Source organism: Rhincodon typus, chromosome 25, assembly GCF_021869965.1.
Source record: "Rhincodon typus isolate 14 chromosome 25, sRhiTyp1.1, whole genome shotgun sequence".
Lineage (NCBI taxonomy): Eukaryota > Metazoa > Chordata > Chondrichthyes > Orectolobiformes > Rhincodontidae > Rhincodon > Rhincodon typus.
The window spans coordinates 14,331,940-14,344,162 of NC_063356.1; the positions used below are offsets into that span (position 1 = coordinate 14,331,940).

The 12,223-nt window shown below is 42.7% G+C and overlaps 1 protein-coding gene across 2 annotated transcripts in view; it reads left to right on the forward strand.

Moving 5' to 3' along the window:
- LOC109938097 (fibromodulin) overlaps positions 1-8,007 on the forward strand; it is a 49,865-nt gene extending 41,858 nt beyond the window's left edge. For both annotated transcript variants that reach the window (XM_048612168.1, XM_048612169.1), the window contains exon 3: positions 7,766-8,007. In XM_048612168.1, the coding sequence (XP_048468125.1) occupies positions 7,766-7,917 (152 nt within the window). In that variant the 3' untranslated portion in view covers positions 7,918-8,007. The remainder of the gene's footprint in view (positions 1-7,765) is intronic.
- Positions 8,008-12,223: the final 4,216 nt, after the last annotated feature.

The following is a 12,223-nucleotide window of genomic DNA, read 5'->3' on the forward strand; positions in this document are numbered from 1 at the left end:
GCCTTGTTCAGACTCCTGTTAGACACAGTAAAAGATGCTAGGCTGTATAATGGCTTCAGCAACTCTGAAGAAAGAGGGTCATGCCAATACCCCGGTCAAGCCAGATTGGTCTGTCCCACACAGGCTGGACATCCTGTTTCTGTCCTCTACATTCACTAGCATCAAAGTACTGTTCATCTCTGATCACTGCCTCCTACTGGCTGACTGCCACATACAGGAAGATTAGAGATGTGGCAGGGGGAACATGGAAACAGAATATGAGTTTGCTGACCTCCAAAAACATTAAGGAGCTCATACTGGATTACAAAGATTGGAGATAGTAAGAACCGCCCATGCTGGAGTCAGAGATAACACAGCTTGGAGCTGGAAGAACAGAGTAGGCCAGGCAGCATCCTGCTTCCCTGCTCCTCTGATGCTGCCTGGCCTGCTGTGTTTCTCCAGCTCCACGCTATTTTACAAAGATTGCAGAACTGGTTGAGTCTCTGACACTTTGATACAAAGTAATCAAGGCTAACACCTAGATAATTTTCATTCTCAAAAGTGTTCAAACAAGACAGAAACAGAAGGAAATGTCCCTATTCCAAAACATTATGCTGAATTTGCTCCAGCTGCAGTTAATGGGGGTTAATGTCAAGAAAGACCCCCAAGAGGTGAGGAGCCAGCAAGCCTTGCTGTTTGCCTCGGAGACTTCTAAGATCATTTTCCAGTCCAGAGTCCACTCTGTGGAGCAGGCAGATATATTCTTATCTTTATCCTTTAGCAAGTACACAAAGAGAGTGAGAAGAGTAAAACTCCTAGAAGGATTGGCTTATCAACAGAGTTTTATTCTGTGAGACAGGATCGGCCTAGTTCTGCTGGAGGTGTTTAAGAGTAATCTTCTGGCTGAGAGCATGTCAGAATTTAAGGGAGAAAGCGTCTATATCCTCATCTACAAACGAAGAGGGAGAGGGGGGATATTAGAAATTGGTGACCCATCTCACTGCTGAATGTGGTCTACAATATTCTGTCCAAGGCCATTGTCAATCCAGTCAAGACTGCTGTAGAGTTGGTGATCCTTCCTGATAAAGCCTTCAGTGTACCCAGCAGGAAGATCTCTGAAAGCCTCACACTGCTCAAGGGTATGATTTCCTATGTGCAGAAAAGGGTGTTGGGTGGGTAGACTCATTAGCCTGAACCAGGAGATTATCATGTACCTACATAATGGATGTGCTCTTCAAAATGGTAACTTGTGAAGGGAATTTGTCATTGGATCCAACTATGACCCATAAACATCAGGAGCGCAGTTACAATCAGTGTATGGGTGTCAGAAAGCTTTCCGATCAAACGTGAGTTTAGGCAGAGCTGCAGTCTCGCCCCACCCCCCTTCCCCATCCTGTTGTGTATTGCATTATGAGATAACAAGGTGTAGAGCTGGATGAACACTGCAGGCCAAGCAGCAACAGAGGAGCAGGAAAGCTGATGTTTCAGGTCTAGACCCTTCATCAGAAATGGGGGAGGGGAAGGGGATTCAAGTCTAACAGGAAAGATGTGGGCATGGGAGGGATTGCTTTAACAACATAGGAACTGGAGTAGGCCATTCAGCCCCCTCAAGCCTGTTCCATCATTCAGTGAGGTCATGGTTGCTCAGTGGCTCAACTCCATATACCTGTCTTTGGCCAATATCCTTTAATATCTTTAGTCAACAAAAAATTATCTATCTCAGATTTAAAGTTAACAAATTTCTTTTTATATTCACTCACGGGATATTGGTGACTCTGGCTAGACCAGCATTTATTGCCCATCCCTAATTGCCCAGGGGGACAGTTAAGAATCAACCACATTGCTGTAGGGCTAGAATTACATGTAGGCCAGACCAGGTAAGGATGGTAGATTTCCTTCCCTAAAGGACATTAGTGAACCGGATGGGTGTTCTCCTGAGAATCAGTTCATAGTCATCATTAGACCCTTAATTTCATATTCTTTTTATTGAAATCAAACTCCACCATTTGTTGTGGCAAAATTTGAACCCGGGTCCCCAGAACATTTGTTGAGTTTCTGGATTAATGGTCCAGCGATAATATCATGAGGCCATTGCCACACCGTTAGGATTATGATCCTGCATCCAATGCCATTTGTTGAAGAGAGTAGAAGTGCTGCCTAATATCTTTCCTGAATGGTCTCACCCTAGTTCTCAGACTGTGCTCCCTGCCCAGAATATCCCAAGTAGTAGAGGCACTTGAGTCAAAGCCTCCATGTCCATAGACAACATAACCGTGTTCTGCTCGGATCTACTGTTGGTACTTAGCTGGATGACATCTACAACCAGTTTGAATAGACCCCTGGAGTCAAAGTTAATCAAGGCAAGCATGAGACATTGTCTATTGGGAACGGGTTGACCAATTCTTTGTGACTTTCACTGCCAGTTCAGATTAACTGAAGGTGCTAGGTACATGGTTCAGAGGGTTCAAGATATGTGCAAAAAACAGGAAAGAATGAGTGGCTATGATAAAACAAAAACTAGGCAGGCTTAAGTATGATTGCCTCTCATTGCAGTTAAGAACCTAGTCATCAGGTCTAAGGCACTCTCAGTGTTGTTGTATATGGCACAGGTTTGGCACATTCTTCACTCCTGCCTTGTGGCAAACACTCAAATGATTTTCCCTTTTATCTGGAGGGATAAAATAGTTATGTTCACAGGGATATGATGCATAAATATATAGATATGGGGGAGAAATATATGCCCAAGATCACCCTCATTCTGTTGGCCACCTTTGAGTATGATTGCTTTGAGCTGTGCATTGTCCCTCCATTTACCCTCCCTAGGCTCCCCTGTATCTTATGAAGAATGTACATTGTGAACGTAAACAGTATTGAAATTGTCTTGAGGCACCTTAGCGTGCAACTTAGTATATAGGGGAGAGTGTGTTTTTATTCCCAATTTGAAATGGCTTGACTTGGGCTGTAAATATTAAGACCATTTTAATCATATAAAGGCATCTAAGAGTGGAACACATTAAATAGAGGCAAGCAGTGGTTAACACTGCTGCCTCACAGCACCAGGGACCTGGGTTCAATTCCAGCCTCAGGTGACTCTCTGTGTGGAGTTTGCACATTCTCCCGTGTCTGCATGGGTTTCCTCTGGGTGCTCTGGTTTCCTCCCACAGTCCAAAGATGTGTAGGTTAGGTGGATTAGTCATGCAGGGATAGGGTCTGAGTCTGGGTATGATCCTCTTTGGAGGGTCAGTATGGACTTGATAGGCCAAATGGCCTGCTTTCATAATGTAGTGATTCGATGAATCTTATCGCATTTTTTTAATATTCAAATTAAAATGTTTTGGAATGTACCTTAATCATTTTTATGAATAAAGTATGTATTTGGAAAAAAAGAGTTAATGGCTTTCATTACCGTTGGTTCTGTTTGCTTGTCTTTTCTCATGTTTTCATATCCAAATAAAGGACCATTGGCTTGGAATCAATCCTTATAGGCAAATTCCTGCAGTCGTATTCTCTTCTAAAGGATAGCTGACAAGAAAACTCTTCCACTCGCCGTCAGATTTATTGGAGGGGTTTACATTACAGGCTGATAATTAATCTGTTTGGCCATGTTGCAGACAGACACACCCTGTATGCTCAACAATGCTTGGCGGGAAACTCAAACCTGGAACATTTAGCCCAGAAGTGGGGACGTTACCATTACACCACAAGACATATGCTAGGAGAAGCCAAAAAGACACCAGCTTACTTCTGGTTATCATCCAGTGAGTCACCTGGGAATGTTCTGTGTCTAATCCATCGAAGCTCAGATTCAATGTAGAACTTCAATTATTTGGTTTCTATGTAAGAGTCTGTACCGTCAAACACCAAAATTGGCAGAAGGGGAATCTAATGACTAGTTGGAAAATAACAGAATAGGAGGGCACTCATTAAAGTAAAAGTTTGATGCTGGGCAATGTCAAATAGAAAGATTCCAAATTCAATCTTGAATTCAAGTCGAATGATTTCATTTCAGACAAGGATACATCCAGCCAGGAATGTTCCCGGAAAACTAGCCAGAATCCTCATTTCTGAAGTTCAGGTTCCTATTCACAAAATGTCAAGATAAACTCTGTACGTATCTTGTAGTGACATTAGCTGAAAACACAACCAGGCTTAGGTATGATACCTTTCACAGTTGAATAGCTTATGAACACCTGGGTAATTAATTTCCACAAGTCCAGCATTCCACTCCCATGGTAGTGAGCCAGCAATAAGATGACTCTGGGTAGGAAATTTCCATCAGAATCTGTTTTCAACAAAGCCTTTGTCCAGGTTAAATGTGACCCCTGGTAATGGAATGGGTGGAATTGGGGGGGAAAGGGATTCTCAATCTGGGAAATTCACCAGAAAACCCTAATCCTGAACGTCTGGCTGCTGTGATAGATAGGCCTGCACAGCTGTGTTGTCAGGTCTCACGGGGAATCTAGGATGAGATCCCGCCCAGGTTGCTCAATCACAATTCCAGCTACAGTATGCTTTCAATTCCACTACAAAGAGATCTAATGGGAAGATCAACAAGCAGGTTACTGTCTAATCACGCTGCATTGGCAACTAACCAGCGCTAAACTTCCCTGCTACTCTGGCAAACTTTAATATAATTAATCTTTGTGAGGTGAGTGTTACTGACAAAATTGGTATTTATTGTTCATTTCTAATTGAAAGAGAGTGCCAGGATTTTGATGCCAATGGCAGTGAAGGAATGGCAATGTAGTTTCAACTCAAGTGTACTTGGAAGAGAACTTGCAGACGATAGTGTTCCCATGCACCTCCTGCCCTTGCCCCTCTAGCTAGTGGAGGTTGATTGTTTAGAAGGTGATGTCAAATAGATTGCTGAGTTGTAATATTTATTATTTCAACCACTTGGTGACTCATTCTGTTCTTGGTGCTATTCACAGAATAAATATGGCATTGATGTGAAAGAATATTTCTGCAATATTGAACTTGAGCTGAGAGCAGACAAAAGAGACAGAGACCACCTCAAGAAGTTCATCTTGAGTGAACAATGATAGATAGGGAAAGAACTTTCAACTCTTCACCTAAGTAATTATGATGTTTTGTATATCACAATGCATGCATTCAACTCACTTCTCAAAGCTATGTGAGCTTCTAAATGCAAAAATAGCAGATCCAAATCCAGGCCAATTTTGGGAAATGACATCTGGGAAACTGCCACCGGACCCTTCCCAAACATCATCCGACTACTGCCTTCAACCCCCAGCAATCGGATCTAGTCCACAGTATGTTTCTGACCCTGATAATTCAAGGCAGTTTCTCAGCTTGACTCATCTGATCTCCACCCAAACAAGCAAACCCAGCTGTCACATAATAAAAGGGATAATATTAAGTACCAACAATAAGTGAATTTGGATTGGATAGGATGTAACTTATTTTTATACTTCCAAACACAATATCAACACGTCCACTTCTGCTTTTAGATCTAAGACTACAGAATATAACAGCAGAATTCGGCCGTTCGGCCCATCAAGTCTCTCCACCATTTGGTCATGGCTGATTTGTTTCTCAGTGCCATTCTCCTGCGTTCTCCCCCTAAATCTTGATCTCTTTCCTAATCAAAACCCTAAACTACATAGTTGTGCACGTAGCGTAACCTTCTGTTGTGGTAGATTATTTTGCGAAATCATCTTAGGAGATTTGAGGTTCAGGTCAATGATCATTTGTTGTGCCGATGTTGGGAGGGTCCACCTCAGAAAACATTCCAAGGTATCACTCTAACTCAATGAGGATTCATCTGCTATTTGTATGTCATAAGTGACATAGACAGTACACTACTTAGATTTAGAACTGGTCTGTTTTATACAAGCAGCTCATTTTTCACATGTTCCAAAAGTGGCAGGTGGCTTCTTCCCCTGGTTCCACTATGCACTGTTCTCCAAGGTGCCATTCTATCTCCTCTCCAAAGCCTATGCTCTGTTCCCACCCTTGACAAAAGTCCATTGCTTTTCCTTTCTCAGTCTGGTGCAGGGTCATCTTCACATTCCATTTCTAAATAGGACTCAGGGTTAATGCTGGCTCAACTATGTTGTCTTTTGCACAGGAACTCTGTCTGTTCCATCAGCATTTGAGCAAGTTAATGCAGTTTAACTAATTTTTCTTTTAACCTGACTACTTTCTTGAATAAGAGTAAATGAAAAATGAATCTTAAATGATTTATGAAATTAACTAAAACTCTCTGCCTAATTCTAAGCTCAGGTTGAAATTCATATGGATTTACAGGTTATCTCATGTCATACCCAAATTGCCCCCGAATGTCTCCAAGGTTCTGGTCATGGGTGTTTGTTGTCAGTATGCCAATCATGGGTTTAGCCTCCAGCTCCAGACATCACTGCCACTTATCCACCTCAGAAACCCACACAACTGGAAAGAAAAGGGGAGGCAATGGCCTTGTGGTATTATCACTGGACTGTTAATCCAGAGACCCAAATAACTGGGATCCTGGGTTCAAATCCTGCCACAGCAGATTGTGGAATTTGAATTCAATAAATATCTGGAATTAAGAATCTAATGATGACCATGAATCCATTGTCAATTGTCAGAAAAGCCCATCTGGATCACTAATGTCCTTCAGGGAAGGAAACTGCCATCCTTACCTGGTCTGGCCCACATGTGACTCCAGACCCACAGAAATCTGGTTGACTCTGAATTAGAGATGGACAGTAAATGCTGCCTAGCCAGTGACGTCCTCATCCTGTTAACGAATAAAGGAAGTAAAATGAAAGGGAACATTTGTCCCTACTGTGGGTGCACCTACACCCAAGGACCAAAATGAGTTAAAAAAAAAGGAAGCACAACACTATCCTCACATGGGCAATATTGTCAAAAAGTAGAGACAACAAGGTGCAGGGCTGGATGAACACAGCAGGCCAAGCAGCATCATAGGAGCAGAGAGGCTGACGTTTCGGGCCTAGACCCTTCATCAGAAAAGGGGGAGGGGAAGGGGGTTCTGAAATAAATAGGGAGAGAGGGGGAGGCGGATAGAAGATGGATAGAGGAGAGGATAGGTGGAGAGGAAACAAACAGGTCAAAGAGGCGGGGTTGGAGCCAGTAAAGGTGAGTGTAGGTGGGGAGTTAAGAAGGGGATAGGTCAGTCCAGGGAGGACGGACAGGTCAAGGGGGCGGGATGAGGTTGGTCGGTAGGCGATGGAGGTGCTATCCTCTCCTCTATCCATCTTCTGTTCCGCCTCCCACTCTCTCCCTATTTATTTCAGAACCCCCTTCCCCTCCCCCTTTTCTGATGAAGGGTCTAGGCCCGAAACGTCAGCCTCTCTGCTCCTATGATGCTGCTTGGCCTGCTGTGTTCATCCAGCCCTGCACCTTGTTGTCTCGGATTCTCCAGCATCTGCAGTTCCTATTATCTCTCATTGTCAAAAAGTACTTGTCTGTACTGCTGTACCCTTTCAGACATTCAGCTGGCAAAGTACAGAACTGGATCCTAATCTGCATACAGTTTAGAAATGTTTATTTGCAGAGGTACCGATTGCATATAGGTACCTCCAAACCCAACAACCCTCATTTCAGTCATTTCTTATTATAAAGAGTGCAGTAAATGTTGGTCTGGCCAGTGATGCTCACATCCTGTGAACAAATGAAAAAAAAATTCTGAAAGCCATTTATTTTTGGCAGTTTAAAGGGGTTGCGCAATTTCTGAAAAACTGCATTTTAAATATCAGTGATGTATACACCTGTACATTCTCCAGCACGTCTCTGACATTTCAGTTTGTGGTGTTTGCAGAGTTCACCGTGGACAGCTTCTGTAGAACCATGGGATTAATGAGCTTCTCCAAGATTCGAGTGCTTCGACTGGAGGGCAACAGTATCAAACAAGATAATATTCCGCAAGAAGTCAACAGCTGTCTTCGCCAAGCAAGAATAATAAATATTTAATGTGCATTCATATATCTTATTACAATACCCACTTATACATGTAAACTTCCTTCTACAGCTGGAGTATATAAAGACTAGGCATCCAGCTTCTTCAGAGGCTTCACTGTATCTTATTTCTCTCGCGTAGTTAGTGATTTGTTGCAGCAAGATGGAGAGCTATTCCCCCATGGATCAACTGAACAAATTATTCCCATTGCATCTGAAACTTTTTTTCCTTCAGCATTACAGTGCTTTGGCAGGAAATCAAACCAAGTGTGCTTCATGACCTGTTGCAGAATATGCTACCAAGCCAAGTCACTCATTAAATTGCCCCCTCTGCTGTTTATTGGACTGAACAGGACAAGCTTACCCACAGCTGCAGGCAGCCATTATAAAATCAACTTTATTTACACCTCCCAAACAGAGAGAGCAGCAGTAAAAGGGCAGTATAATAAAACACTCAGCTCCTGCAATGACTACGCCCTGACCTCAGGAATTTACACTGAAACATTTACTAATTTAATGCTTCCAATCTCCATCCACTAAATTATAAAAGACACCAAAACTTCATCTCTGGCTTAGATACAATCTAATAAAGCATGAGACCAATTGGCTGATTTCTACAGACTATCATGTGTCCTGTTTTTGGAATAATGTGAAGGTGCCAGTGTTGCACTGGGGTGGACAAGGTCAGAAGTCACAAGGCATCAGGTTATACTCCAACAGGTTTATTTGAAATCACAAGCTTATGAGGTGCTGCCCTTTCATCGGGATTTCACCTGATGAAGGAGTGGTGTTCTGAAAGCTTGTGATTTCAAATAAACCTGTTGGACTATAACCTGGTGTTGTGTAACTTCTGACCTATTTTTGAAAGGCTTGACTTAATTCTTGTCCCAATGCACATGGGGTTGCTGTGGCACAGTACTCTGGTTTAGTGACAGTGCAGAATTCTGAAAACATAAATTACCTGCAGTTTGTAGCACAGAACCTTACACTCATTTTTCAAAGAAAATTTACAAAAGAATAATTATATTCAAGAAAGTGATCAATAATTTTCTTGATATTGAAGCTATCAGTGCAATATGAGGATACTGAGTGAAAATGGCATGATAGTAGAAGATCAGTCACGATCTAGCCGAATGATGATGCAGACTCCATGGACTGACTCCTGCTCCTATTTCCTATGTTACGATGTAAGTTTATTGTCAAAAAGTACTTACCAGTACTGACGTACCCTTTCAGACCTTCTGCTGGCAAAGTGCAGATCTGGATCCAAATCTCCACACAGTTTAGAAATGTTTATTTGCAGAGATACCCATTACACACATGCACCTCCAAACCCAACAACCCTCATTTCAGTCTGTTCTTATTATAAAGAGTACAATGAATCCCCAGCTGATGTCTACCATCAGAATGCAATTAAATACTCAGTCAGTATACCATTAAGAACTGGTTGCCTAATTTCCACATCCCCTTTTCTACTAATCTTCTTAAAAGGTGTGGGATCCTATGGCTTTGGAAACCTGGCAAATGGTCACCAAACACTTTTATCTGTGAAAATGAACATCAGTAGGCTAATCTCTCATCACGAGACATCATAACTATGGTCATTCCTGCCTTCACCCCATAACCATAAACTACACTAGTACACCTGGACAGGCAAAAAACAGGAAGGATGTGCCCAAAGACCAGAGAGTCTAGAACAAGGTGTCACAGTTTAATGATACGGGCTAAACTGTTTAGGACTAAGATGAGGAGAAATTTCTTCACCCGGTAAGCCTGTGGAATTGTCTGCCACAGAAAGTGGTTGACGGCAAAATATTGAATGTTTTCGAGAAAGAGTTAGATATTGTTCATAGGGCTAAAAGGATCAAGTGGTATGGGAGAACTGACTTAGATGATCAGCCTTGATCATATTTATTGACAGAACAGGCGGAAGGGCTAAATGGCCTATTACTGCTCTGATTTTCTATGTTTCTATGTTGCACTTCACTTCAGGAGTAATTGAATGGAGACTAGAAACAGAAATCTAGTTGATTTTATGTTCTGCCAAGAACAGAGGTAATTCTAGATAATTACATTTTGCTGCACCAGTTCATAGTGCTTTGTTAACATAGATCCAAAGGCCAAGCCTTGGCCAATTCTTATGGCAGTGCATTGCTATTGCAATACTCAACTAAAAATAGAACATTTGCCAAGTATAAAGGGAATGTCTGATTTAGCAGTGAAGCCTGAGCAAATTGCAAGAACAGGAAATGTTTTTATACCTCTCCCAAGTGTCATCGAACCAGATGTCTGCCATTCTGGCTGATAAGGAGGTGTCATATTAAAGGGTAAGAGCAATGTGACTTAAAACACAACTGCTGTTTGCATTTATCACTATTGAGTCCAGAGCCATGGAAATTTCCACAGGCTGACAATTCTGCCAAACCACACTTCCCCTTCCCATCTCCATCCCCCACACCCACATTAACAGTAAGCCAGTCTGGGCAGGATGAGCAGATTGGCCTCCTTCCGTGCTGCACTTATTCTATGATTCAATCACCTTAAACTACGCACAGCAGTGTTGACATTATACTTGGACACAGTTCACAGGTCAGATGGTAAGTTCAGTGTCCATAGAAACCTGTCCACAGTGCCTGCATATGAACGCCTTTGTTCAGTTGCTGCTGAGCATGCATAGTTTTTAAAATTATTCTGTGTACTGAAAATTAAAATGATTCTTTCTTGATAAGTCTGCATAAAATATATTTCCTACCAGGCAAATATATTCTTTTGTTTGTCATTTATCATGCTTGTAATATTACAAAATTGTCTCACGTTCTTCTAGAAGAATAACGTCAGAAAAATGAAAAGAAAAATATTGATTAATTGGTGATTTACTGGGTTTACACCAGAGGCTTATATTGTTAAAAAGCCCTGAGACAGTGGGGTGCACAAAGTACGAAAAACTAGGGCCTGTGCCCTGCAATGGTTAAAGCTCAAGTTTATTTCAAATATATTTCAAATCTGAGGTGGCGCAGTAGCTTAGTGGTTAGCTTTGCTGCCTCACAGGACTAGGGAAATGGGCTCAATTCCACCCTCGGGTGATTGTCTGTGTGGAGTTTACACATTCTCCCTGTGTCTGTGTGCGTTTCCTCCCAAAGTCCAAAGATGTGCAGTTTAGGTGGATTGGCTGTGCTAAATTGTCCTGTAGTGTCCAGGGATGTGCAGGCTAGGTGAGTCAGCCATTGGAAATGCGGGGTTACAGAAATAGAGTAGTGGAGTGGGATGCTCTTTGGAGGGTTGGTATGGGCTGAATGACCTGCTTCCACATTACAGGTGTCAATGATTCTATATAAAATTATGCATTTTTTAACAATGAGTAAAGAGTAGTAGGAATACTGAATTCCACCACAGACTGTGGGATCATTTGCAATGATGTTTTGAACAAACAAGAGCTCTGGTTCAGTGTAAGAAGGTTCAGAGATATTGTTGAAATGTCAATCAATAGTCTCTGGATTCTATGCACCAGCAGCTCCAATATCAAAGTGTAGACAGAGCAGTTGTGAACATGTGCGGGAATTGAGCCAACAAGCCGCAGTCTCTATAATAAAGCTGCCGGGACCGTGCTTTAGTATGGTACAGTGATAGGGTAGTGCCTGAGAGCACTGGCTCCTGGGAGGGGCAGCAGGTTGGTTGAGAAAGGAAGATCAGTTGGAAAAAGAGGACAGAGAGCAAGTGGCATCAGGACAAGGAAGCAATGGTGGGGGAGGGTCAGTAATGTCATTGTGAATGGGGCAGTGTATCACTATGTGAATAGGACAGTGTGTCACAGTGTGAATGGGGCAGTGTGTCAGAGTATGAATGGGACTGTGTGTCAGAGTGTGAATGGGGCAGTGTGTCAGTGTGAATGGGGCAGTGTGTCAGAGTGTGAATGGGGCAGTGTGTCAGAGTGTGAATGGGGCAGTGTGTCAGTGTGAATGGGGCAGTGTGTCAGAGTGTGAATGGGCCAGTGTGTCACAGTGTGAATGGGGCAGTGTGTCAGTGTGAATGGGGCAGTGTGTCAGAGTATGAATGGGACAGTGTGTCACAGTGTGAATGGGGCAGTGTGTCAGTGTGAATGGGTCAGTGTGTCACAGTGTGAATTGGGCAGTGTGTCAGTGTGAATGGGGCAGTGTGTCACAGTGTGAATGGGACAGTGTGTCAGAGTGTGAATGGGGCAGTGTGTCACAGTGTAAATGCGGCAGTGTGTCATTTTGTATGAGGCAGTGTGTCACAGAGTGAATGGGACAGTGTGTCAGTGTGAATGGGACAGTGTGTCACAGTGTGAATGGGACAGTGTGTC